This window comes from Ptychodera flava, chromosome 7 (assembly GCF_041260155.1).
Source record: "Ptychodera flava strain L36383 chromosome 7, AS_Pfla_20210202, whole genome shotgun sequence".
Lineage (NCBI taxonomy): Eukaryota > Metazoa > Hemichordata > Enteropneusta > Ptychoderidae > Ptychodera > Ptychodera flava.
The window spans coordinates 21,260,889-21,284,762 of record NC_091934.1 but is presented as its reverse complement, the minus strand read 5'-3'; the positions used below and the strand labels follow the sequence as shown (position 1 = coordinate 21,284,762).

The following is a 23,874-nucleotide window of genomic DNA, read 5'->3' as shown; positions in this document are numbered from 1 at the left end:
TTTTCAAAAGGCTTTGGAAACCTAGAATACGAAATGGAATTTAACAGGAAAAATGTAGGGATAGCTGTTACGGACATGTTTTGAACGGTAACGTATAATCGCGATTTTGCGACCCTCTGGCATTTTAGTCAAGTCTGCCCTCTTGTAAGTCCTCTGTTGAGCTTACAACCAATTGCATTTTAGTGTATCGAAAAAATGACAAGAACAATATTAATTTCCATGTGGTACAACAGTAAAATCGATGTGGTTATAAACTTTTTTTAAATTACATTTTATGAGGAAAGACTGTATATGACTAAACTGTTAGGATCAGTTATCAGCTAGGCGGTAATAGATGAATCAACTCAATCTGCAAGAGTTGGAAATCTGAGAGATTTCGCGGCCAAACAGTCGAGGGCAATATTATAGCAAATCGAATCATGTTTTATATCTTTTTTGGAATGTCACGTTGCGGAGTTTTAGCCAATCACGAGATCAGTACTTGTCACGTTGCGGAGTTTTAGCCAATCACGAGATCAGTACATAGGTGAGGTGTAATAAATAAATCTATTCGGCTAAAAACGAAATACTGAATACATGTTATCATTTCACGCATTTATACTGTACCGTTCAAAACATGTCCATAATTATAACAGGTATTGCACCCCTTCATTTTTCCCGTTAAATTCCATTTCGAATAGACATACCAACTTAGGTTGATTGCTAAAGTGCCATTTGCTTTCTATCAAGTACGTGAAAACGACGCACTTTTACAACTTACATAATGCTATTCCTTTTCGTCACACACAATGCTGCTATTCAATTATTTTATTCATTCGGTTTGAATTTGATGACTGCGAATGTCATTTAGTCGAGACCTGTGATTTCAATGAAGTGATAGCATTCAAAAAAAGTTATAAAACATGGTTCGATTTGCTATTGCCCTCGACTCTTGCCCGCTACACGCTAGCCGTTCGAATGCAAGTTTAACTTCGTTCACATGTGCGAGACCATGGTCGAATCTTGCCCGGGCTTGGTGTGGTTCTTTTTTAAAGATTCAAATGAATCATTCAAATTCAGAAAATTCAGGGATCACAGCATACCTACACGACCCCGCTAATTTTTTCTTCGCTCAATATACACCGTTCCCATTATAACTCCCTTCGCTTTGTCTTAAGCAGTTGACTGAATGAAATTAGTTTTACTTGATTATAATATCTGACTTATAAAGTCAATTTTCAGGAACAGCATGACAGGTCTACACAATGTACAAACTTAAATTCGAGGGTTTAAAGGTTATGGGAACAAATATCTCTGTAAGACAGTATCACTCTCGATAACAGTCCCGTTTAGACTGTCACCAAATGTATTCATCATACTTATTGGTGATTCAGACACGCGGCGCCTTGAGTTTAGCAACCCTTTGTTCGTCGTTTGTGACATTGTTATGTCGTATCTCGTTGGTAAGGTGAGTGTACACGCTGTTGACAGGTACGTCGAGATCTTTGACAGAATAGAGAATCACAAACTGGTTGGATGTCAACTGATGGTGGTTTATTACTGAAGTGTAAAGTTTACACATCAGAGATGCCCAGCTACCTCCGACTGAAGATAGTGGGTGATGATCCTTTTTTTAAAAAAGAAATCATAGCATCCTAATTAGATTAAATTAGATAATCCTCCAATCACTAATCAACTAGTATTTCTTAAATTGGATAAAATAATTAAAACATTCGTCCCTTCAAGAAATACATTACTAAACTTTCTCTGATTGGGCATCGATCATATAAAATTTTACATGATCTGCATAAGTGACATCATCGTTATACAACATTTCCCTTATGTAATCGTCCCAGGATTCTGTCTGGAATTTAGGTATTGATTATACGAATTCACTCTACTGCCTTGACAACAGATGTCATTAATACAAGTTTCTACCTGTATCCTTGATATTTAGGTATCGATGACGTAAAACATTGAATGTTCCTGACAACGGAGTTTTCACCAAGATGAAAGAAAATTCGTAATGATCATTAACCCTTACACAGAAAGTTTAGCCGTCTCGTTCACAATACCAATAAGCCATAGAAAGTTTAGTCTGTAACAAGATCCTCGAGAGCCATGTCCCTGTTCGTATCTTCAACGTCTCCATTCGCCGGAGTAACGCTCTTCCGTTCCTCCGCAATGATGACAATCAGTCGGTAGCTTTGCAACATCAACATCACCGTGTTCTACACGTGAAGAACAGCATCATGTTGCTGACAACTTCGTAGTGAATCAAAAGTACCAGCCTAACAATCAAGAATGGCGCGTCTTGCATGAACGACGTGATGAGAATTTCCCTGATTTCTGCATTCCAGGGGCAACACCTCTTAGTCTTGATATCGTTCCGTTCGCCGCTCGCTGTCAGGACTACCGCAAACTGCAGCATACTGACCGACCAATGCTCAAAATGACGTACACGAGGGTCGCGTGGCATTTCACCTCCGGTTCCTTGAGTCCCTCCCGTACAAACTCCAGGATGTCGAAGCTATGCCGATGTACACCAAGAGCAAAGTTGACAGCTGCTCTCGTGTCATGTCGCCCTTGGGTAGGAACCAGCGACCAACGATTATCATGCACACCAAAAATTGTTCCAGAGCGAGGACCCAATAGTCGTCTCTCAGTGATAATGGGATTCGTAACTGAAACACAAATCACAGAGAGATCTGGTATCAGAAACAGAATCTTTCCCGAAAACTTCCGATAATTTTAAAGGATCGTTCATCAATACTTTTGATTGAATATACGCATTTAGAACACTCTTCATTATAATTAAGACACTTTATAAAATATACTTACTCCATGAATGTCGGATAATCGTGTTGAATTCGTGTGTACATCTCCACTCTCAACGTCACATGAAGTTAAGTTCTTGGTCTCTGTATAATCTATTCTCTGATTCATCAGTTCTATTTCCAATATGTATATCGCTGAAACGCTTGTAGCTAGGCAAAGAAATACACTTGGGCAAAACCTATGGAAATTGACAAGGATGAAAAGAGCCGAGAATTAATGCAGGGCAGACAAAAAAGGGTTACTTTCATCTCAAGGTTTTGGACTAAAATTAGCTTCTGTAATCGAAATCTTCGCTACTGCAAAAAAAAATCCGGGTCAACGATTACATGTATGAGTTTACCCATGCTGTCGCGCGGAAATCAAGCAAAAGCGGTCGAACGTGGAAACAGTTCACTGTAAAAATCACCCATTCGCATAATATGGATAGCGAAACAGCAGCTAGCACGTGCACGATTGGTAACCTTGCACTGTTTGTGATATCGTTCATATTGTTCTGCATCTCGAAACTTGCTGGAAAAGTGGTCGAACAGACACCTCGTCTGCTTCTGAACAGAACGTACACAGAGGTGAAAAAGGATGACGAAACGTTAGGTGTCCACAGGAAATATACATTATGACAGTGAGGGTGTTGACCTCTCCTGGCAAAACCACAGACCATTGTGAAAGCGCAGTGAGGTTAATATGACCCTCATCATGTCTTGAAGCGAACCTTTTTTAGTCAGATTACTTTAAAAAGGGAAGTTTATTTTCTTGACACTACTTGCTGAGAATAAATTTATCTCTTCATTGCTGACAGGGTTGTACCCTTAACGTTTGCACGTCCATAAGACCTAGTAAGTGTGATAGCCGTCACAATTTCTATCTGTGAAAGGTCAATGATGTCAGCGATATACAGTTGTCTCGAAGAAATAACACCCTCAATGCATACTTTTCATCTTATATTTTTTGGGTCTTGCGATTGATGTATTTAGGTAGTAAGCTTATACGCCTCAAAACTGTAACACCCAAACGTTTTTTTTTCAAACCTCCCCCTAGGAAACTTTAAATATTGCTCTTACGTAAGCAAAAATAAAATCAGGGATCACCGTGCAAGTTTTAGTACCAGAAAAAAAAATTGCCCGCATTAACCAATATTTGACATTAAAAATGAACGCAATCCTGTGTTAACTTTATGGGACAGACAATTCAATTTCGATTTTCACAAAACTAGGACTGTGAAAACTTTAGTTTGTCCGAAACCTTCAAAATAATCCGCCGCAAGCGGTGAACCAGAACAATACCGTAAATTCTTAAGGTCCAAGTATCTGTCTCTGAGCCGCATTCTGCCTTAAAACTGCAAAATTACCCTAGTAGTAAATTCTTCTTTTCAGTCAGCTCCTTTAGCTGTAACTTCATGTATCCTCAAGCAGTCGGTTCTCTCTGTTTTTGCTCTGTATTCTCAAAATCATGTTGCGACACCTGGCGTACAGCTTTCCAACACAGCCTGTGACGTATATGTGTGTGATCATGTGTGCTCAAAATAGTTGAATGAACTTTAGTCCAGCTAGAATTCATTTAGAGCCATGATCACTTTTGACTTTTTATCATAATATTATACTATGACGCTTTAATTTTCATTTGATTAAGTTTTTAGGGTAAGGTCAGGCCTAATTTGCATATGTATGCATAATTTGCATATGTAATGAGTAAGCTTGGCTTCAGCAATGTTGATTACAAATACTTATATAGAGCTAATTATTCAGGTTTTCCTGCCATTGCATAAGTTGTTTTCAATATTGAATATAATGTATTGTATTTCTGTCATATTGCAGGGCTGTCCTTTTCAAAATTAAACTTATAAACATAAATAAACAATATTGAAAAGTGTGGAACATTGCCAGCAACTACACTATTTCAAAGACAAACTGAGAAACTAAGAAAAATATAACCAGCTCTCGCTAAAAAGGACAGTAGCTTTTTCTTTTGATAATTTCCCAGTATCTTTGTTCTTTATTTCAAATATTTTTTCTCATTCTAATTTTCAAAGTATGTTAAAACATTACAATTTGTCTAGCTGCATTAGATAAAACACATGACTGTAAGTCCGGACTGAAGTGCATGCTGGCGACAGGATTACACATTTTGTGTGCTTACACTACAGCGTGTCCAAGTGTGATTCTTGAAATCTTAACAAGTCATCACATCAAAGACAGTACGACAAACGATATGAGCTTTAATACTGAAAAATTCATCGACCATTTCATCATTCGTACTATCCGTCTCTGTAATAGGCCTATTACTGTTTACCATAGTTTCTTCGAGTCCGTGTATTCGTTGTCATGGCGTACACTGGCATTTCCGCTGCCAGCAGTACTCATACTGAGACTGAACTCATCTGCACTGTTCAACTCAGCTGTCAACACTCATCGATAGAAAGATATTTATGTACAATGTCCACGAAATAATCAAGGCCAGGCGTTTTGTCCACAATTAATAACAGAGTCGATTTTTTAGGTGATAATACCTGCCTCTGTTAGACTCATTGGAGAAATACGACGCTCAATGCTGACGACAACAACGTCGACTGTACCAAGCTCGCACACGTAAACAACGTTCAAAATGGTGGCTAAAGTACGGCGTTGAACATACCCTGTTCTGAGAGGTCATATGATTATCCACAAGTCATCTGAGTGGGCAAAATACGGGATAAATTCCATAATACACCGCAATGCATGAGTGGAAATTAGTTGTTTTCATGCGGGAACTACGCGTATTTTGTAAATGAAAGGGCTGCATATTGTGCCGCGCATTATGACTCGAAAGCTAATACTTTTGCATTTCCAAGATATCTTAGTGATAATCATAATTAAAAGTATTCGTTTAATGGAACAAAAATAATTACAGTTTTTTAAAGAAAAAAAAACCCAGGTTTCTCGTTTTCTGCTCGATTGCATATACGATTTACCAGTCTGTACAATCTACTATAACATGACAATACCGCTCTGCTGTTCGGTGAGTTTGATTGACATTTCAGAGGTGTGCAGGATGTAATGCTTTTCTAGTTCGCGCCTCGAAAGTAAAAGACTTAAACTTTTGCTCAAACTTTCCTTAAAGGGACATTATCGCTCTCTTTTGACCCCCTTTTCACCAATATTGTTGCAAACGAGCAGTTGCTTATGTTGTTTGACTAATTGAAAGATGTCTAAAAAATAGTCGACCATAGACAACTTCCATCCCATCTTGCCTACACTGTGTAGAAAAACCTCGGGTCAGGGGTTTTAGGTGGACTACCTTAAAGTTACAAACGGTCACAATTTATCAAAAGCTGTGCTCTCTTTTTTTATCTTTTCTTAATTCTAAAACGGTATTTCTCTTTTCTCTCCCTTGACTACTAGACTAACACATCTGCCTTCCTTTTGATATGACCAAACACCGTCTTAGGCTTTATATATATATATATATATATATATATATATATATATATATATATATATATATATATATATATATATATATATATATATATATATATATATATATATATATATATATTATATATATATAAAAATATATATATATATATATATATATATATATATATATATATATATATATATATATATATATATATATATATATATATATATATATATATATATATATATATATATATATAATATATTATATCAGGGCTCGAAATACTTTTTTTCAACCACCTGTCCACTGGACAAGTCAAAATAAAAAGTACCTGTCCCAGTGAGAAAAGTACCTGTCCAAAATGGCATAATTTATTCTAAGAAACTATACTAATTTCAATTCAATTCAACAAACTCATGCCTGTATCATATGCAAACTGGCGTAACAGCGCCCTCGGTGTCGAGATAGCTCTGAGAATCTCCCAATCTAAGAGATTTGAGACGTGACCTTAGATAAATCAATATGGCTGCCTCCTGTAAACAGTGATTAGATATTATCGAACTTTCTTTTACTTTTTTCTGACAGGTAAATATCCAAATAATGATTTTCAAAATTGTAAAAGGTATATAAATTTAAACTTATGAATATTTGCTGTGGTCAATAGGTTGAAATACTGGTTGCAGGCTGAAAAAACCTACCTGTCCACTTGGACAAGTACTTTTCAAAACTACTTGTCCCAGGCCAAATTTCACTTGTCCGGGACAGGCAGACAGGTACATAAATTGATGTCCATGCTTCTAACATTCTATCGTCCGAAGAGAAGACGGCTTGAACCCGTATTTAATCACGTGATGGTAAAAGAAAGTTTAATCACGTGATGGTAAAAAGAAAGAAATTATTCGTTCTTTATTCTTACATATAGCAATCGATAACTTGAACAAAATCAGACAAAGTTATGACAATCGATCTCGATTTCGGTAATCGGTATCCACTCGATGTCGATAATCGATGTATATAGTTTGTTGACTTAAAGGAACCAATTAAAGTCACTTTGTTAAATTCATTTTTTTCTTTTTGGGTTGTCAAGGGAACAAAACAAAATACAGCTTTAACTCAATCTTTGACTCCAATAAGAGTTATTAAATCTTGTACAATCATAGGGGATCGCTTATATGTCCGTCCCCGGGGTGGGGGCGGGGATAGAGGTGTCTTGGTCTCATCTCAGGTTTCTCCTTGAAATTGTTTATTTCATTTTAATACGTTTGACTATGATATGTATTGCCAATGAAGAATACTGCCAGTCTTTGGTGTCTTGGTCTTATGTTAGCACTAGTTTTGTAATGATTTCTTTTTTTCCTTCCCTGTGCCTTGTATTGTCCTTTGACAATTCTACGCGAAGTTTTGTCACTGTGTTGCGTCTATTATCTAATGTGTTTGATTGCCTAATGCGCCAAAGCAAGCAAGGGTAAATTACTAACCTGAACGCACCAGCAGGATGCGAAAGGGGAGAAACTTACAAAAGCCGTGCACAGAAACCTTCTTCATAATAGACACTTCCCAATTTTACGAACGCTAGCAGTTTCTAACACGATGAAATGGGGACAGTTCAATTTATGGGTTCGTCGGTTGCTTCTTGGGGCTGCAGAACGCTGTTCGAAGCCAAGGAGTCAGTGACCTGATGTGGTCCGTCAGACCGGAAGCCAACCTTCAGATTGTTTAATTTAAGCTCACATGATCGATACGGGTAAACAAAATACCTAAGTTGCTTTTAGATATATGATTCGGGGGTCAAGCTCTTTATAAACACGGATGTAACAATCTATGTCCTTTTGACGACAGTCGGTCAACGTTTGCGGGGAGAAACTTCGCCGCTCGTTGCACAAGAACTGGCAAGTCGGCAAAAGTTTTCATCTTCAATATCCATCCTAATTTGACCAATATAGGCCTACTATGCTAAGTTAACATTATTCGTTTCTGACTTACAATTAACATGCAAGACGAGACGTTTTGCAAAGACAGATTGGAAGCGCGGCCGATCTATACGTTGGGAAGATGTTGATGTCACAGTCTTTCGAACGAAAACGGGGATGTTTAGGCGATAGCAAAGACGATAAATCAGTCACTTGAATAAAACAAAACCAGTAAGACAAGGAGAAATAGAAAATTTTCCAAATATGTCTTATCAAAATTATTTTATAGAAAAATATTTAAAAAGTAAATTTATAAAAATAGACAATCATCAACAGTCTATTTACTTTAAGGAGAAAATGACAATATGACTATGTGGGCGCGTTTTAAAGCCTTCTTTTTAAAGCTGTGCATTAGTTCATTGCATACCAATAAAATGCTCATTCACGATATACCAGTATAGCAAAACTTGCAAGGTTAGTGACTACAGACAATACTGCATGGTAAGTACCAAATTTTGACATTTTTGTCCTTCTTTAGCACATTGCATTTGGTTAATAACATCCATAAATCTGTTTGATTTGCATCATTGGAAGGAAACCATAGTTATCATATTTTCTTCCGGCTAAAAATACTGAATTACCAGAAAAAATCGATTTAAAGTTATCCAAAACTATGACGTCATATTTTTTACTAAAAACTTATTCATTTAGAAAGAATGGTATCTAAGCTTTCTAAAACTATAAGGTATATGGCATTTCAAGCCAGTTTACTTCATCAAGGAAAGAATGTTGTACCCCTACCCCTAGCTTTTGCACACCCCATACAGATACACGCAATTCAAATTGACTACAGAGAAGTAGTGTATTGTTAAATATCTAATGTTAACACTTTGGTTCTTGTTTAATATGTCGCAATAAATAATTTAAGCACAAAAAGCTGTCAAATTTGCTTAATAAAAAGTAAATCACAATATATACATGGTATTTGGGGTAAACAATTTCAAAATTGTCAAAAAAAATCATTTTAAAGTCGTCCTATTCTATGTACACAAATTTATTTTGCTAAAGTTGGTGTTTCTCAGAAAGAGCAGTATCTTAAATTTCCAAAAATGTAAGGTTTGGCTATTTCAAGCCAGTTTACTTAATGTAGGGGAGGATATAGTACCCCATACCCCTACCCATTTTTCGCCATTTTTCGCGGTACACGCAAATCAAAAACCGCCCAGAGAGGTAATACATCCCAGAATATCCAATGTTAACATCTTTTTTCTAGTTCAGCTGATCCTAAACAACAAAAACAATACCAATGTAGTAGGTCTATGGGAGTGCACGGTGGGCCCCTCCAGCCCACGGACTATTTCAATTTATTTTGCACTCAAGAAAATTGTTTGAAAATCACATTAGACACTGTATTTTTATGACATTTTTGCATGATCAGTGTTTGAGTCACAATATTCAACAACCAAACAATGACAATACATGTTAAAAAAAACAGTTCTCAGTTTGCCAGAGATTGAAGACCAAAGAACATGCAGGAATGGAAAATCTGTGACCTTCTTGTGTCATTTCTCCAGCTTCCAGCTTCCAATGAAAAGCCTGGAGTCAATTAAAAATATATTTCTGTGATAATAAATGATGAATTCACAACAGTTCAGTTTTGTCCTAGATCCTGTGAAAAATTTGAGTAATTGATGTGTGCAATGGTGCAGTCTGGTGCATTCTGAGCGGCGATTTCAATTTGTTTTTTACTAAAGACCATCCGAAGGGGAGAGCACGAGAGGGGGTGTCCCCCTCTCGCATCGAAAATTTGGAGAAATTGATGTGTGCAATGGTGCAATTTGAGAGGTGTTTCAATTTATTTTGCACCAAAAATTGAGTAACCCCTTCTTCCTATCCAAATTTTGAGTAACCTCCCCTTAAAGTTTTCAATTTTTTTGAGTGATTCCCCTCACATTCCTCGACTCCCATGGTCGTAAATAATGACGACTCCCTTAGTCTTGAAACCTGCTAAAAACATTCTGCGACGATAATCGATTATGTCTACTCGCGGAGCCTGACTACGACCCTTCACTGACCCTTGTTTGATGCGTTAGGTAGTTGAGTATAAGGATTGATAGATTAATGTATCAAAATATACACAAATTCACGGCACTGAATTATCATATTGGTGGTAGCTCACTGACGTTTATGGTCGAGAGGGCGAAAGTCTCAGGCCAAAAGATCACAAGCATGTATGCAGTACATTGCATGCTTTCTGAGAAAGAAAAGCCGGTTTCCTAGCTACCACGCAAAATCGGGCTTAGACTAATGTTCGCGTCTTGTTTCCGAGAATAACATCCGGGCTACGTAGCTTAGTAACGTTGAGATCAAGATATCCGAATCGTTCGTGTTCGAAATGATTCTTGATTTGCAGAGAATACTCGACTCTCCTTTTTTTGTTTTAACTTAGCACAGGGTCAATTGAAAAATTCAAAGCAAAATACCACGGTGTATAAAATCTGCAGGCACGGTTGCAGTCACCAACCGACAACCCCGCTTGTATTGTCGAGCACACAACCGAATGGTACATGATATATCGCTCTAAAACTTGCATCGTATGTAAAACCTGTCTTGTTTTGTTATTGAAAAAAAAAACTGATAGGAAATACACATTTCAAGAACGCAGTTGCAAGTTGGACCAACGTGGTTTTTGCCGGGCCAGCATAAGAAGAGTATATAAGAAGAGTATAAACACACCTCCGAAACGTGACCAAGGTGTGTTGAACACGTACCACGTATTCATGGGAAGTCCACCTTTCCGACCTGTTCGTTTACAAATGAAAATTCAAGTTTGTTTTTCCTTCTGTTTGTTTTCGAATACTTGAATATAAAGTGTCCACTAGTTTCACGGATCACCTCTGAACGCGGCTTTTGAGAGTTTCTCCCCTTTCTTCTGTTATACCTTGCTGGTGCGTTTGACACCCCTAACCCTGGCGACTGACATTTCTACGAGCTCCTGCGCTCAAAATCGAGGACTTACTTGCTTCTCAGCTCCGCTCACACACTGCCCTTTCAAAGTGACATGCGTCTGATAAGAGACGATTAGCAGTACTGTTGGGATGTTTCAACGAATTGAAATGTAACGGAAAATATAGCAATGCGAAATTGTATTGGATAAGTAGCGGCACAATTACACACATGGAACAATGGTTGCACCACAACGATCAGGCCTTCGAAGACCGTACTATGACATGAAAGTTATTTTAAATTTTCCACTTTTACGTCAAGAAAGAGGATTACGATTTCTGTCACTGTACGCTGTGAAGGGAACGATGTTCTAGCTGCAGGACACATTCACTTCCAATGAAACATCGCATTCGTTGCACTCTTTTCTCGGTCAGATAAATGAGAAAGCTTTTGCACATACCATTTCCATTCTCCTTTAGTTTTGTTGACGGCCACTGTGATGACCATTTCTATAGGTAATAGTAAGACGGGCACAGTTGCCAGCCAATAGGTGGGGTCACTCTTCACGTCGGTCAGTCTCCACACACAGAGGAATCCGTGGACTGTATAGAGAGTCCTGGCGAAGATTCCCTTCAGGAGGACAGCTAGTGACGGCAGGACGATCGCTGCTACTGACGGCATCTCGAAATACGCTGATCACGAGATACTGATGAAGACACGTACTGAAGTCAGTTCGCCGGGTAGTGTGGACAAGTTGGGTGTTGGTTGGGTGTCCTACTGCGCCGGCAAGGCTTACAGAGAACAGCCGACATCACCACTTTCGGGACCGGTATGACGGTGTTTGCTAATTTAGCGTGTTCCAGATAAATTGTTTTTTTGTGGAGGCGGAGTCAGACAAATGGATTTAACAGCGCAAAAGATTGAAGATACTCAATATTGACCCAGTCGTTATAGTTAAGAAACGCCCCCACAGGGACTGTTGCAAAGTGTTGGGTTGTTGAATATGTGAATTATGTCTATTCAGTCATCGCCTATTTTAAGGTTAATAGGATCGGTGTCATTCTTAGAAGAGTAAAAAATGACGTAAACCTACCATGCCTTGCATCCACGTCACTCACTCTCCCTAAATAGTTCAATAAACGTTAACTTTTAAAATCTTGAATGGGCTTGTACCTGATTACTTAAACCAGTTCCGTTAGATCTCTGACGTGAGTAATATTAATACCCGTAGTGCGTAGTAACAGGAATTTTCAAAACAGCTACTGGACAGAGATCGGTCATTTATCGAGCCACAACGATTTGGAATAATTTTCCTATTTCCATCCGAAGACTATCGCAGCTCAAATCTCAATTGCGCAATTTTCTTTTTTAAAAATTCATTAATGAGGGTTCATCACTGGATTAGATGCTTTCGTTTTATCTTTTCTTTTTTTCTGTTGATGTATAATTAATTACTCTGTATTAATTTGTTGCTTTCTTGACGAGGGCTCTGATGTAAATTACAATTCATTTGTAACTCAGATTACCCTCTATAAATAAAGAGTAATAATAAAAATAATTAATAAAGTATTATATAGAAATAATAACGCGAATAATAATAGGTTAAATTTCCGTGAAAATTTCACCATAAGGGTATTTTGGGTCGAAAAGACCAAATATGATATCGATTTCACTGCCCCATGTTTCCATGGTAACCATTTTAGGGGTTGAAAATTTCAGTTTTTCTAATATCCCATGAAAAGTTACTTTGATTGATATGAACATTATCTAGTGGGGGAGTCCGGGTCAGAGACCCAAAAACCAGACTCATTTTAATTTTTCAAGTTGCCATGGTAACTATTTTGGGGTTTAAAATGTTACTTTTTCCCTAATTCCTATTAAAGAACTATTGATTGACATAAAAAATTGATCATAAGGGTTTTTCTGGTTGGCATCAAAAGAAATCACACTCATTTTAATGTGGGATGTTTCCATGGCAACCATTCAGGAGTAAAAATTACCAGTTTTTCAAAGATTCCACCTAAATTCCAGTGATCAACAGAATGTTTTATATCAAAGGGATATTTTGGGTTGGAAAGACAAAATTTCCAGTGTAAAAATCCAGCAATCCTCAGAATATTACACTAAAGACTTATTTGGCTTAGAAAGACAAAATATGATATCCATTTTCACTAACCTATGTTTCCATAGTAACCTATTTGCATTTTAAAATTTCAATTTTTTTCCAAATACCATTAAAAGTAATCCCAGTTACTATGCAAATGCTCTTCTAAGTGTATTTATCAAAGCATGAACTCCATGCTCATTTTTGTTTTATTTTGCCATGGTAAACATTGTGGTAACCACAGTTTTTTTAAAAATTTAAAACATAATTCAGTTTTTTATTTATTTTATTGATTTGTAAGTAACAAATTTTAACATTTGTTCTATAATAATATTTGTAATTTCTTTGCCTCCAGCTAAGAAGAATAATAACGATAATGTATATTGGGGCCATTCTGGTCAAAATTATGCTTTCCGTTAATTTTAGTGTGTTAGAATTAATTTTTTATAGACCAGAAATAATTTTTCAAGCATTTTTAATTTTATTTCATGCAGTCATCCCAAATAAGTGTTATATAGTATAGTACTAACTTATTATGCATTCATCGAATTAAGTTAATGCCTTCAAATTAATTTTATGTGCTAAAATTAATTCTACTTGTATCTCAAATTAATTTACAGTAGCGCACACTTTTTTATTTAAAGCATGATTCACTGGTACTATTTATTTTATTGATTTATGATTAACGACGTATTAATTTAACTAAAGTAAAATTATGACCATGTAGTGGTGCATTATTACTTGTGTGACCTGGCGTGACCCAATAAACTCTATATTTAGCCAGATCTCCCCTTTCCATGTTAGGAACGGCTAAATTTTAACATGGTCAGGGGTACCTAAGAAAGTGTAGCTTTGAATGAAAACGATAGCTTTGACACCGTGCAGGATAGCTGTGGTAGGGAAACGATAGTTGGTGGAATAGAATCCGTAAGTTTGGCCATCTAAAACGATAGCTTTGAACATATTTTGATGTAATGGCGTAAAACAAAATGGCTGACAGCAGAAGCAGTGGTAGCGGCAGTAAGTATTTACCCGTTTTCTCAACAAAATCACCAAAGTCTGTTGTGTAAGATGCCGCGTTCAGTGAGGTTCAGGCTCGATTACACTTCTGTAAAGTTTCTGCGCCCATTTTACAAAGCAGAGAAATCCCCGTTCCCGTTTTCGAAGTGAACAGGCTATCAGGACGCCCTATTCTAATACATGTACAGGGAAGAGAATGTATATGATAGTGTAAAGACATAGTCGTTAGTGTTGGCAATGTCTGTTTTCCAGAGTTAAGACTTACCAAGATTTCAAAGTCTAAGCTTTAGATAAGATGAATACTTATCTTCTCTACCTTCAATGTATGCACGAGCACTTTTTTATACACTATCACACACACAATCCATTTACATAATAATTTAAATGTTGCAGCTATGATGATGGGGTGCACCTAGATATTGTGTACGAAATACATTGTTTGTAAACAAGAAACTCGCACAGGCGCAGTTCCGACTACTGGTTCCCTTTGATAATATTCATTCAGTATTTCGGTATTTCTGTTTTCAGTCTAATACTAGATTTATCTATTGCTAGATTGTCGCTTTCGATTTGGTGGGGATTTGACAGAGGGGTGCAGAGGGCTAAATTTATTGCCAGGTGATTTGCTGACATAGTGGCAACATATAAGAATAGAAGAAGAAAATGTCGACAAATGTCAAAGTATTGAGGATTCATACAATCTTATGTAACTATAGAGCCTTCTTGATGGCGGCATCTTATTTTGTTCGAATTCGTTCGTCATTTGCAGTTTCTCTGTGGTTTTAGGCCTACTTCAAGCTATTTTCAAGTGTCGACCATGTAAACTTAGTTTGGAAAAGGAAATTTGACGACGACTGTGAAGTTCGTGATGTAAACTAGCTCAGGATAATATTTCATTTTTGTTTGCTCGAGAAATATGCCATGCGTCGCTTGCCCCTTTTCCCTTCCCTCTAACTCTGAGCCTACATTGACCATTTTGCAAACACCCTTGCTCGTAAAAAGTAGCACAGTCTTGAGGCAACGACATCGTGTCAATTAAGGCAAATGGCATGGTAGCAGAGACGCCATGACTTGCACAAGAGGAAGTAGCAAATCTCAGTGACGATAAATTACTTTAGGCGTATGGCTGTCGTAATTGGAATATGATGTGGCTGACATGTGTAGAATTTGTTGAGTATCAACGGAGGGTTTCCAGCATGAAAATACTGATGACAATATCATTAATCTTTATCTACTTAAAATAAAACTGCCTGTAGTCACTTTTGTAGGAGCCTTCAGTTCCGCAGATATCATTATTTTCAAGGGACACTGTCTAAATCTTTATTTAAATAATTGGCATTGGTCCAATAGCGATATATGAGAAACTTAAAGTTAGAATCGAATATTCCTCAATGCAACATGTGATAGAAAATCACATTTCCCAGATTACTTTAAATATAAATTATTATGTTTAATATTCCAAAAACCCAATGGGCGCCACATGTACCGCAAATGCTTTAGATTCTAAAACGTTACATTGACTGTGTTTAGTTTGCAAAAAGGAAGCATATGGCGATCAAGATTTTCCCATATGTAAATCGTCATGCGAGATATCAATACATCACTATATGCAGGGATTGACCGAAAATGCATGTGTGAAAATCAAATAGGAAATTAGCTTATTGCCGAAATACCGATATTTAGATATACTAAGTTCAACTAGATATATCGTTTTGTCGAAAAATTGTAAATATTCCTATTTCTCATATTTTGTATAGACTTCATCCATCCTTGTTGGATGTGGTCTCAAGTTACAAGACAATCAGATGAAAATGATACAGAAAAGAGAGTAACAATTACGTCTGCTGTCATAGGATTACGTTAGATGATAGAAAACTCTGTTCTTCCATTGTAATTTTCATGAAACTTGGCACACTGGCCAGTCAAAACAGATCAGATTTCATTATGTTAGATATTCAGATACACCCCAGGCAAAGGTTTAAAATGTTACGTGAAAAAAAGGCTTACCCGGCATTGTGTTATGTTATTGACAAAATTAAGGACCTTAATTAGGCTATATTTTTAAAACTAGAGCGGTGACCTATTGTACATTCTCAAAAACAAATATTTATACATATGTATACATATTTTCTTGCCATTTCAAAGTTGCTGGCTTCACCTTCATCAACCTAAAGTGTTCCACGTCCTCTGATGTCAAGTTTACATGCTGATATACCACATGATTTTAAAATGCTTATTTGACCCATAGACCCTCGAGTTTTCTCGAGGGTCATTGATTATATTCAACGGACATACGACTACGGTGCCGCCCCTTTAACAGAGTCATTTTTTCGATTCATTATCGGTGTCAAGAGAAGGAAAATGATACTTTTCCCGCATTTGATTAAATCAGATCATGTAGAGTACGGCGACGTCTTCTTATGCGTACGCGGTATCCTCTCGCTGTCGCCTCTCCCGTAGCCTGTAGGGATCGTGATATTACAATGTCTCCTTCCCAGGGTCTCCTTGTGAGTTTCAAACACTTTGTAGCACTTCTGTCTTGGTTTTACGTTTATACTTCGGTTGTGCGCGTCCAAAACTCGTGTTACCGTGGTATTGTTGGTCCCGTAATTCTAGATCAATGACGTCTTGATATGACATCATTGACCTCGCCTGACATATTGCAAAAGAATGGCATTGCTAATATTCATGCGCCTTTATTGTGCAAAGTCAGCGGTGGCAGTGGTGAAAGCGGGAGCAGAAGTGAAACGGAAGTGAAAACGCCGCCACTGTTTGGAGTGTGTGGCATGGACTCTCCACAGTCGCTAGCGCTGTGCCGTGTTTTGTGCGCGCCCACGGTGGAACTGCATTCGAAGGCTACGCTGTGCATGTGAGCACGCACTGCCAGACACAGCGACTGTCGATTTTTGCAAGATATGAATATTCATAAGGGTAGTGACGTCAAAAAAGACACCCATCTAACTCGGCAGAGAGAATACTAGTATATACTAGCTGGTAGACCCATAGTATACGCGGTATGTTTTTATTTTTCATTTTTAATTTTATTTGGCGATGGTAGTTGTCATTTCTTTTTATTAACGGATGTGTGCATTTCTATAAAGTACCGGGTCAGGCTGAAAATCCGACCGGTCGCTTGCAAGAACGTCCAGACCCTGGGAATCGCGTTGCGTCAATACCTGCTGGTATCGCTTTAAACTGCAAAGTGTCACTTTTCCGACAAGCATTACCTCGTGGCTTAATGATATCCCCTCTCTCCGTATATTATGATGCATAATTCGGCGCTGCACATACGACAAGTCACCCCTATTGACAAAATTAAAGTAAACAACACCTCTTTACAGAATTCCTACAGCTTCAATGAATCTTTATTAGATTTCTATATAATACTTATAGCCCCTAAACTTGTAATTATAATAATAATAATAATAATAATAATAATAATAATAATAATTATTAATATAAGTATTATATAGAAATAATAACGCGAATAATAATAGGTTCAATTTCCGTGAAAATTACACCATAAGGGTATTTTGGGTCGAAAGGACCAAATATGATATCGATTTCACTGCCTCATGTTTCCATGGTAACCATTTTAGGGGTTGAAATTTCCAGTTTTTCTAATATCCCATGAAAAGTTAATTTGATTGATATGAAAATTATCTAGTTGGGGAGTTCGAGACAGACAACACAAAAACCAGGCTTATTTTAATGTTTTTAGCTGCCATGGTAACCAGTTTGGGATTGAAAATGTTACTTTTCCCTAATTCCTATTAAAGAACTATTGATTGATGTAAAGAAATCGATAAGGGTTTTTCTGGTTAGCACACTAAGACAAACACACACTCATTTTAATGTGAGATGTTTCCATGGCAACCATTCAGGTGTAAAAATTATCAGTTGTTTTAAAGATTCCACTTAAAATCCAGTAATCAACAGAATGTGTTATATCAAAGGGATATTTTGGGTTGGAAAGACCAAATATCCAGTGTAAAAATCCAGTAATCAACAGAAATATTATACCAAAGGGTTATTTTGGGTTAGAAAGACAAAATATGACATCATTTTTTACTGCCCTGTGTTTCCATAGTAACCTATTTGCATTTTAAAATTTAAATTCTTTTCCAAATTCCATTAAAAGTAATCAGAATTAATATGCAAATGCTCTCCTAAGTTTATTTATCACAGCATGAACTCCATGTTCATTTTTGTTTTATGTTGCCTTGGTAACCATTTTGGTAACCACAGTTTTTAGCTCACGTGTGTAAACACGTGGGCTATTGTCATAGCGATGTCTGTCTGTCTGTCCGTGTGTGTGTGTGTGTGTGTGTGTTAGTGTGTGTGTGTGTGTGTGTGTCTGTCTGTCTGTCTGTTTACACGATAACTCAAAAACGCCAGAACGGATTCAAGTCAGATTTGGTACACAGGTACCATATGCTACTTGCAAGAACTGATTAGATTTTGGTTAGTGTGGCTTGCATATTAATGAAGTTATGCAATATCGTTTTTTTCCGTACAATGGTTTCCCTATGGAGACGGTAATGACAGTGTAGACATATATCAAGAAATACTGCACAAAATTTCATGAAACTTTTCACAGATGACAATCTAAGAACATTATGATGATACTGTGAGTGTCATGTCAATAATCTTCTCATTTGCATATTTAATGAACTTTTGTTATTAGTGAGATAACTCTGAATTCCTGCACCAAACTAGATGATACTTGCAACAAATATTGATCTGATATATATTTAATTACACTTAGAAGCATTAGGCAGTGTCAAGTTAATAAATAGCTCATTTGCATATTTTATGAAGGTTTGTAATTAGTCATATTACTCCGATATAACTTCACCAAATGTGATGAAATCTGCTGCAGATACTGATCCGATTGATATCTAACTGTAGTGTAAAGCATTTAGTAGTGTGAAATTAATTAAGGGTTCATTTGCATATTTAATGAACTTCGTAATTAGGTCTATAACTCTCAAATTACGGCAATCAATTCAGTGAAATCTTGTACATATATTGATCTGATAAATATCTAATTGTACTGACAAGCATTTGGCCGTGTCACGTTAGCAAATAGCTCATTTGCGTATTTTATGAAGTTTTGTAATTAGTCATATACCTCCGAAATAACTGGACCAAATGTGATGAAATCTGCTGCAGATACTGATCCGACGGATAGCTATTTGTAGTGTAAAGCATTTAGCTGATTGGAGTTAAGTAAGGGTTGATTTGCATATTTCATTAACTTTGTAATTAGTGATATTACTCCAAAATTACAGCATTATATTTGATGAAACTTACTACAGATATTGTTCTGATAAATATTTAATTGTACTGAGAAGCATTTGGCGTGTCACGTTAATGATTAGCTCATTTACATATTAAATAAAGTTTTGTAATTAGTGATTTAACTCTGAGAGTACTGTGCGAAAGTTGCTGAAACCTGCTCCATATAATGATACAGATAACTGATTGTTCTTATTACACGCCTCACGCGGGTGTCGATTATATTGGTATGAATTGGGTTTATTGACAGGAATATGAAAAACATAATACAATAAATCCTCGTCAGAGATAGCTACTCTGGCAGTAGACCGTATACATATCTAGTCTTATCAGAAGTCTGTCTTCAGGGTCGTTTTCTCTATTGAACTGCTCTGAGAATATACAATGTCTGTCTTTGTTCTTGTGTTTTGGTTAGTGATTATCCTGAGGTCTGCAAATGTTGCGTAACATCTCTTTGCTCGTTGAGAGAGGTCAAAGGTGCCTGATAAGTATAGGTTATCGCCCGCTTGAAACGTAAACAACGAGGCGGAGCCATTTTGACAGATTCAGGCTATAAGTGTAGGTTATCGCCCGCTTGAACACGTAAAACAACTCGGCGTCAGAGATAGCTACTCTGGCAGTAGACAGTATACACATCTAGTCTTATCAGAAGTCTGTCTTCCGGGTCGTTTGCTCAATGGAACTGCTCTGAGAATATACAATGTCTGTCTTTGTTCTTGTGTTTTGGTTAGTGATTATCCTGAGGTCTGCAAATGTTGCGTAACAGTCAATTTCAATGCTTGATAAATAAGTTTGTAATTTGTCAAACTCAAAGTCATTCCTTCTATTCAAGGGTCACATTAGTATGTCAAGTTGTTCTGTAAGTATGCTAACATTTCTAGTCTGTTTACTGACTATTAATGAACCTGTTGTGAAACACTTGAGCATATTCAGTTCATATCTGGTATAATAATTTATTTTGATTTCTTTGCCTCATTCCAGGAAGAATAATGAAGAGAACTTATTTCTGATTGTTTAACTAAAGTAAAATTATAGCCATGCATTATTTTGTGTGACCTGGCGTGACCCAATAAACTCTATGATTAGCTAGATCTCCCCTTTCCATGGTAGCAATGGCTAAATTTGAACATGGTGCCTGTATACCTTTAAACATTTTTTTAAAACCCAGCAGGCCAAGACGAAGGGGGAAATATTACAAGTTAAATGTTTCATGTTTAATACTGCCCAGGGCTCGAAATTAACTTTTTTCCCTGGTAGTCCACTTGGGCTACCATTTTCTGAAGTTGGTAGCCCACGCCCGCCCGGTGACAGTGGCTGGTAGCCCATGCATATTTTTGATCATGGGTATCTTTTTCGTTAACCGGGTATCTTTTTCGTTAACCAGACAAGAAAAGGCTATTTTACAAGATTCTGCCCATGAATTGAATTTTCTAGTCTTTTGATGTGTATACTTGCACACCTTTAATACCCAAGGAAACAGGTATAATGGACGACAGTGGGACTCAAAAGTTTTGTGACCTATGAACAACCCGTTTCACTCTCAGAGTTGTATGCAAATTTTAAAAGTCGCCATGACAACATGACAACAATATGGCCTTTTCAGCACTAAGACATACTGTAGCAGGGCTAAAAATAGACCATGGCCCTTCTGTTGGGAGGAGACATAATTTCCGTGTCATTGTGATTGATACATTATTATCAAAATGCAACGAGAATGCGTTTTTATTGGCCATCGTTTCCTGTGCCTGTCATTCAAGTACGTCAGTTCAGATATTGAAACTTTGTTGCAAAGTTCCACCGGGGGGGGGGGGCGGTCGTCTCCATGGCAAATTTCTATGCCCAGCTAGCTAGCTGGGTTTGACTGCATTTATCCATTGTATCTAGCTCGCCCCAAAGTGACGGACGCATCTTTCAACCTTTCAGCTTGGTGAAAACGCAAATATTGTTTGCCTAAGGCCGTGGATTCTCTTATTTTAGCACAAGTGCTACATGGACATAGGAAAAAGTTGTTGAATACTCATTGTTTCAGTGAATCCACCATGATGAGAGTTCTCGAATCAAAAACTGTTGCCGTACCCGAATACAAATGTCTTTCATTAAATTACGTCATTGTTATACAAGAGTTAGCGTTCCAAAGTCTGTCACCCTGTTTTTTTTTAAAGTTTTGAGAAGGGCGGCATTTCCATCTGAATGATTGAACGACGTGAAACGCAAAATTCCATCGCATATTATCCGGCAATATGTACACTGTACAGTAGAAATACTGTATACGCTCCAGGTACGTATAACTATAAGCTTATACTCCACAAAATGGCCACAGGTGGCGTGAACTTTCTGAAAGGATTTCTTAAACGTCCTACTTGTTACCTTAGAGACTCACATGTGATGTCCTGAAAAGTATTCTCTGCAGTAATTCCAGTTTCTGTCAGCATGCAAAGCTGAACGACATGATTATAGCACGAGACGTAGTGTACAGACTACACATTCACGCGCACGTTCACTCAATTGCGCATGCTCATATTGGCAGACTACACTGGCAAAAGAGTGCGCATGTGTGAAGTTATATTTGTAGCACAGATCTCGCGGAAACTCATGCCTTTGCTCTATTTCCATCCCAAAACTTCCTTGATTGCTTACAGTTAATGCACATGAACAAACTAAAACCAACAACGTCAGCATAGGGGAGGGTTAATGGTTTTCGCCACAACTACAAATGCTGAAGATACGTTTACAAGGCCAATTACACTGGCATAGACTCTCCACAGTTGCTGTGCCTTGTTTTGTGCACGCCCACGACTGCCATGATGCGCCTGCATTCGAAGGCTACGCTGCGCAGCTAAGCAGCTGTGAGCACGCGCTGCCAGACACAGCGACTGTCAGTTTTTGCAAGTATATGAATATTCATAAGGGTAGTGATGTCAAAAGGAACACCTAACTGGGCGGAGAGAATATACGTACGACAATTAGAAGTCACCCCTATTGACAAAATTAAAATAAACAACACCTCTTTTTCAGAATTCCCACAGCTTCAATGAACTGTTATTAGATTTCTATATAATACTTATAGCCCCTAAACTTGTAATAATAATAATAATAATAATTAATATAAGTATTATATAGAAATAATAACGCGAATAATAATAGGTTCAATTTCTGTGAAAATTTCATCATATGGGTATTTTGGGTCGAAAAGACCAAATATGATATCGAATTCACTGCCCCATGTTTCCATGGTAACCATTTTAGGGGTTGAAAATTTCAGTTTTTCTAATATCCCATGAAACGTTACTTTGATTGATATGAAAATTATCTATTGGGGGTGTTCGGGTCAGAGAACACAAAAACCAGACTTATTTTAATGTTTCGAGTTGCCATGGTAACTATTTCCAGAACAATGTCATATTATGGCAAATTTCTGTGCCCAGTTTGGTTTGACTGCATTTATCTAGCTCGTCCCAAAGTGACGGACGCATCTTTCAACCTTTCAGCTTGGTGAAAAACACATTTATTGATTCGCCAAAGGCCTGTGGATTCGCTTATTTTTGCACAAGTGCTACATGGACATAGGAAAAACTTCGACTCACCCTAGCCCTCTCGATTGTTGAATACAACCACGGTCCATGATGAGAGTTCTCGAATCAAAAACTGTAGCCATGCTCGAATACAAATATCTTCTCATTAAATTACGTCATTCTTGATATACAAGAGTTAGCATTCCAAAGTCTGTCACCCTTTTTTTCAAAGTTCTGAGAAGGGCGGTATTTCCATCTTAATGATTGAACGACGTGAAACGCAAAATTCCATCGCATATATGTTCCGGCAAGTGCACTGTACAGTAGAAATACTGTATACGCTGCAGCCAGTGCAGGTACGTATACCGGTATACTCCACAAAATGGCCACAGACGGCGTGAACTTTCTGAAAGGATTTCCTAAACATCCTCCTTGGTACCTTAGAGACTTACATGTGATGTCCTGGAAAGTATTCTCTGCAGTAATTCCAGTTTCTGTTAACATGCACACATTTTATAGCTGAACGACATGATAGCGCGAGACAGTTCTACGGTACTATACACATTCTCGCGCTCCCAGGCTCAATTGCGCATGCTCATACTGGCAGACTAAGATACCTGTGTTTTGCTTCCGGCGCGGCCGACTTGGCCACTTAGGTTGAGCAAACAAATAACGAACAGCCGAACGCACTCTAGTGATGGCGGCCATCGTATTGAGTGCATACCGAGACGATCGCTCGCCGTGCGCGTGTTGTTCCTCGAATTCTGACCCATAATCATTTAAAAAAATGCATTCAAATGTGATAGTGAAAGCTGTTCTCAATTAATAAGGTGGCATACTCAGCATAGCTGGATGTTTATCGCTAGTT

At 37.5% G+C, this 23,874-nt stretch overlaps 1 protein-coding gene across 1 annotated transcript; it reads right to left on the bottom strand.

Annotated features, from left to right (window-relative positions):
• Nucleotides 1-1,513: 1,513 nt before the first annotated feature.
• On the bottom strand, nt 1,514-12,025 carry LOC139136164 (transmembrane protein 26-like). Its single transcript, XM_070703914.1, has 3 exons — nt 11,530-12,025; nt 2,821-2,995; nt 1,514-2,663 (listed from the first exon to the last, which is right to left on the bottom strand). Exons 1-3 carry the CDS (start codon nt 11,748-11,750, stop codon nt 2,460-2,462), a joined length of 600 nt encoding a protein of 199 aa, XP_070560015.1. The 5' UTR covers nt 11,751-12,025; the 3' UTR covers nt 1,514-2,459.
• Between the last annotated feature and the right edge of the window lie 11,849 nt (nt 12,026-23,874).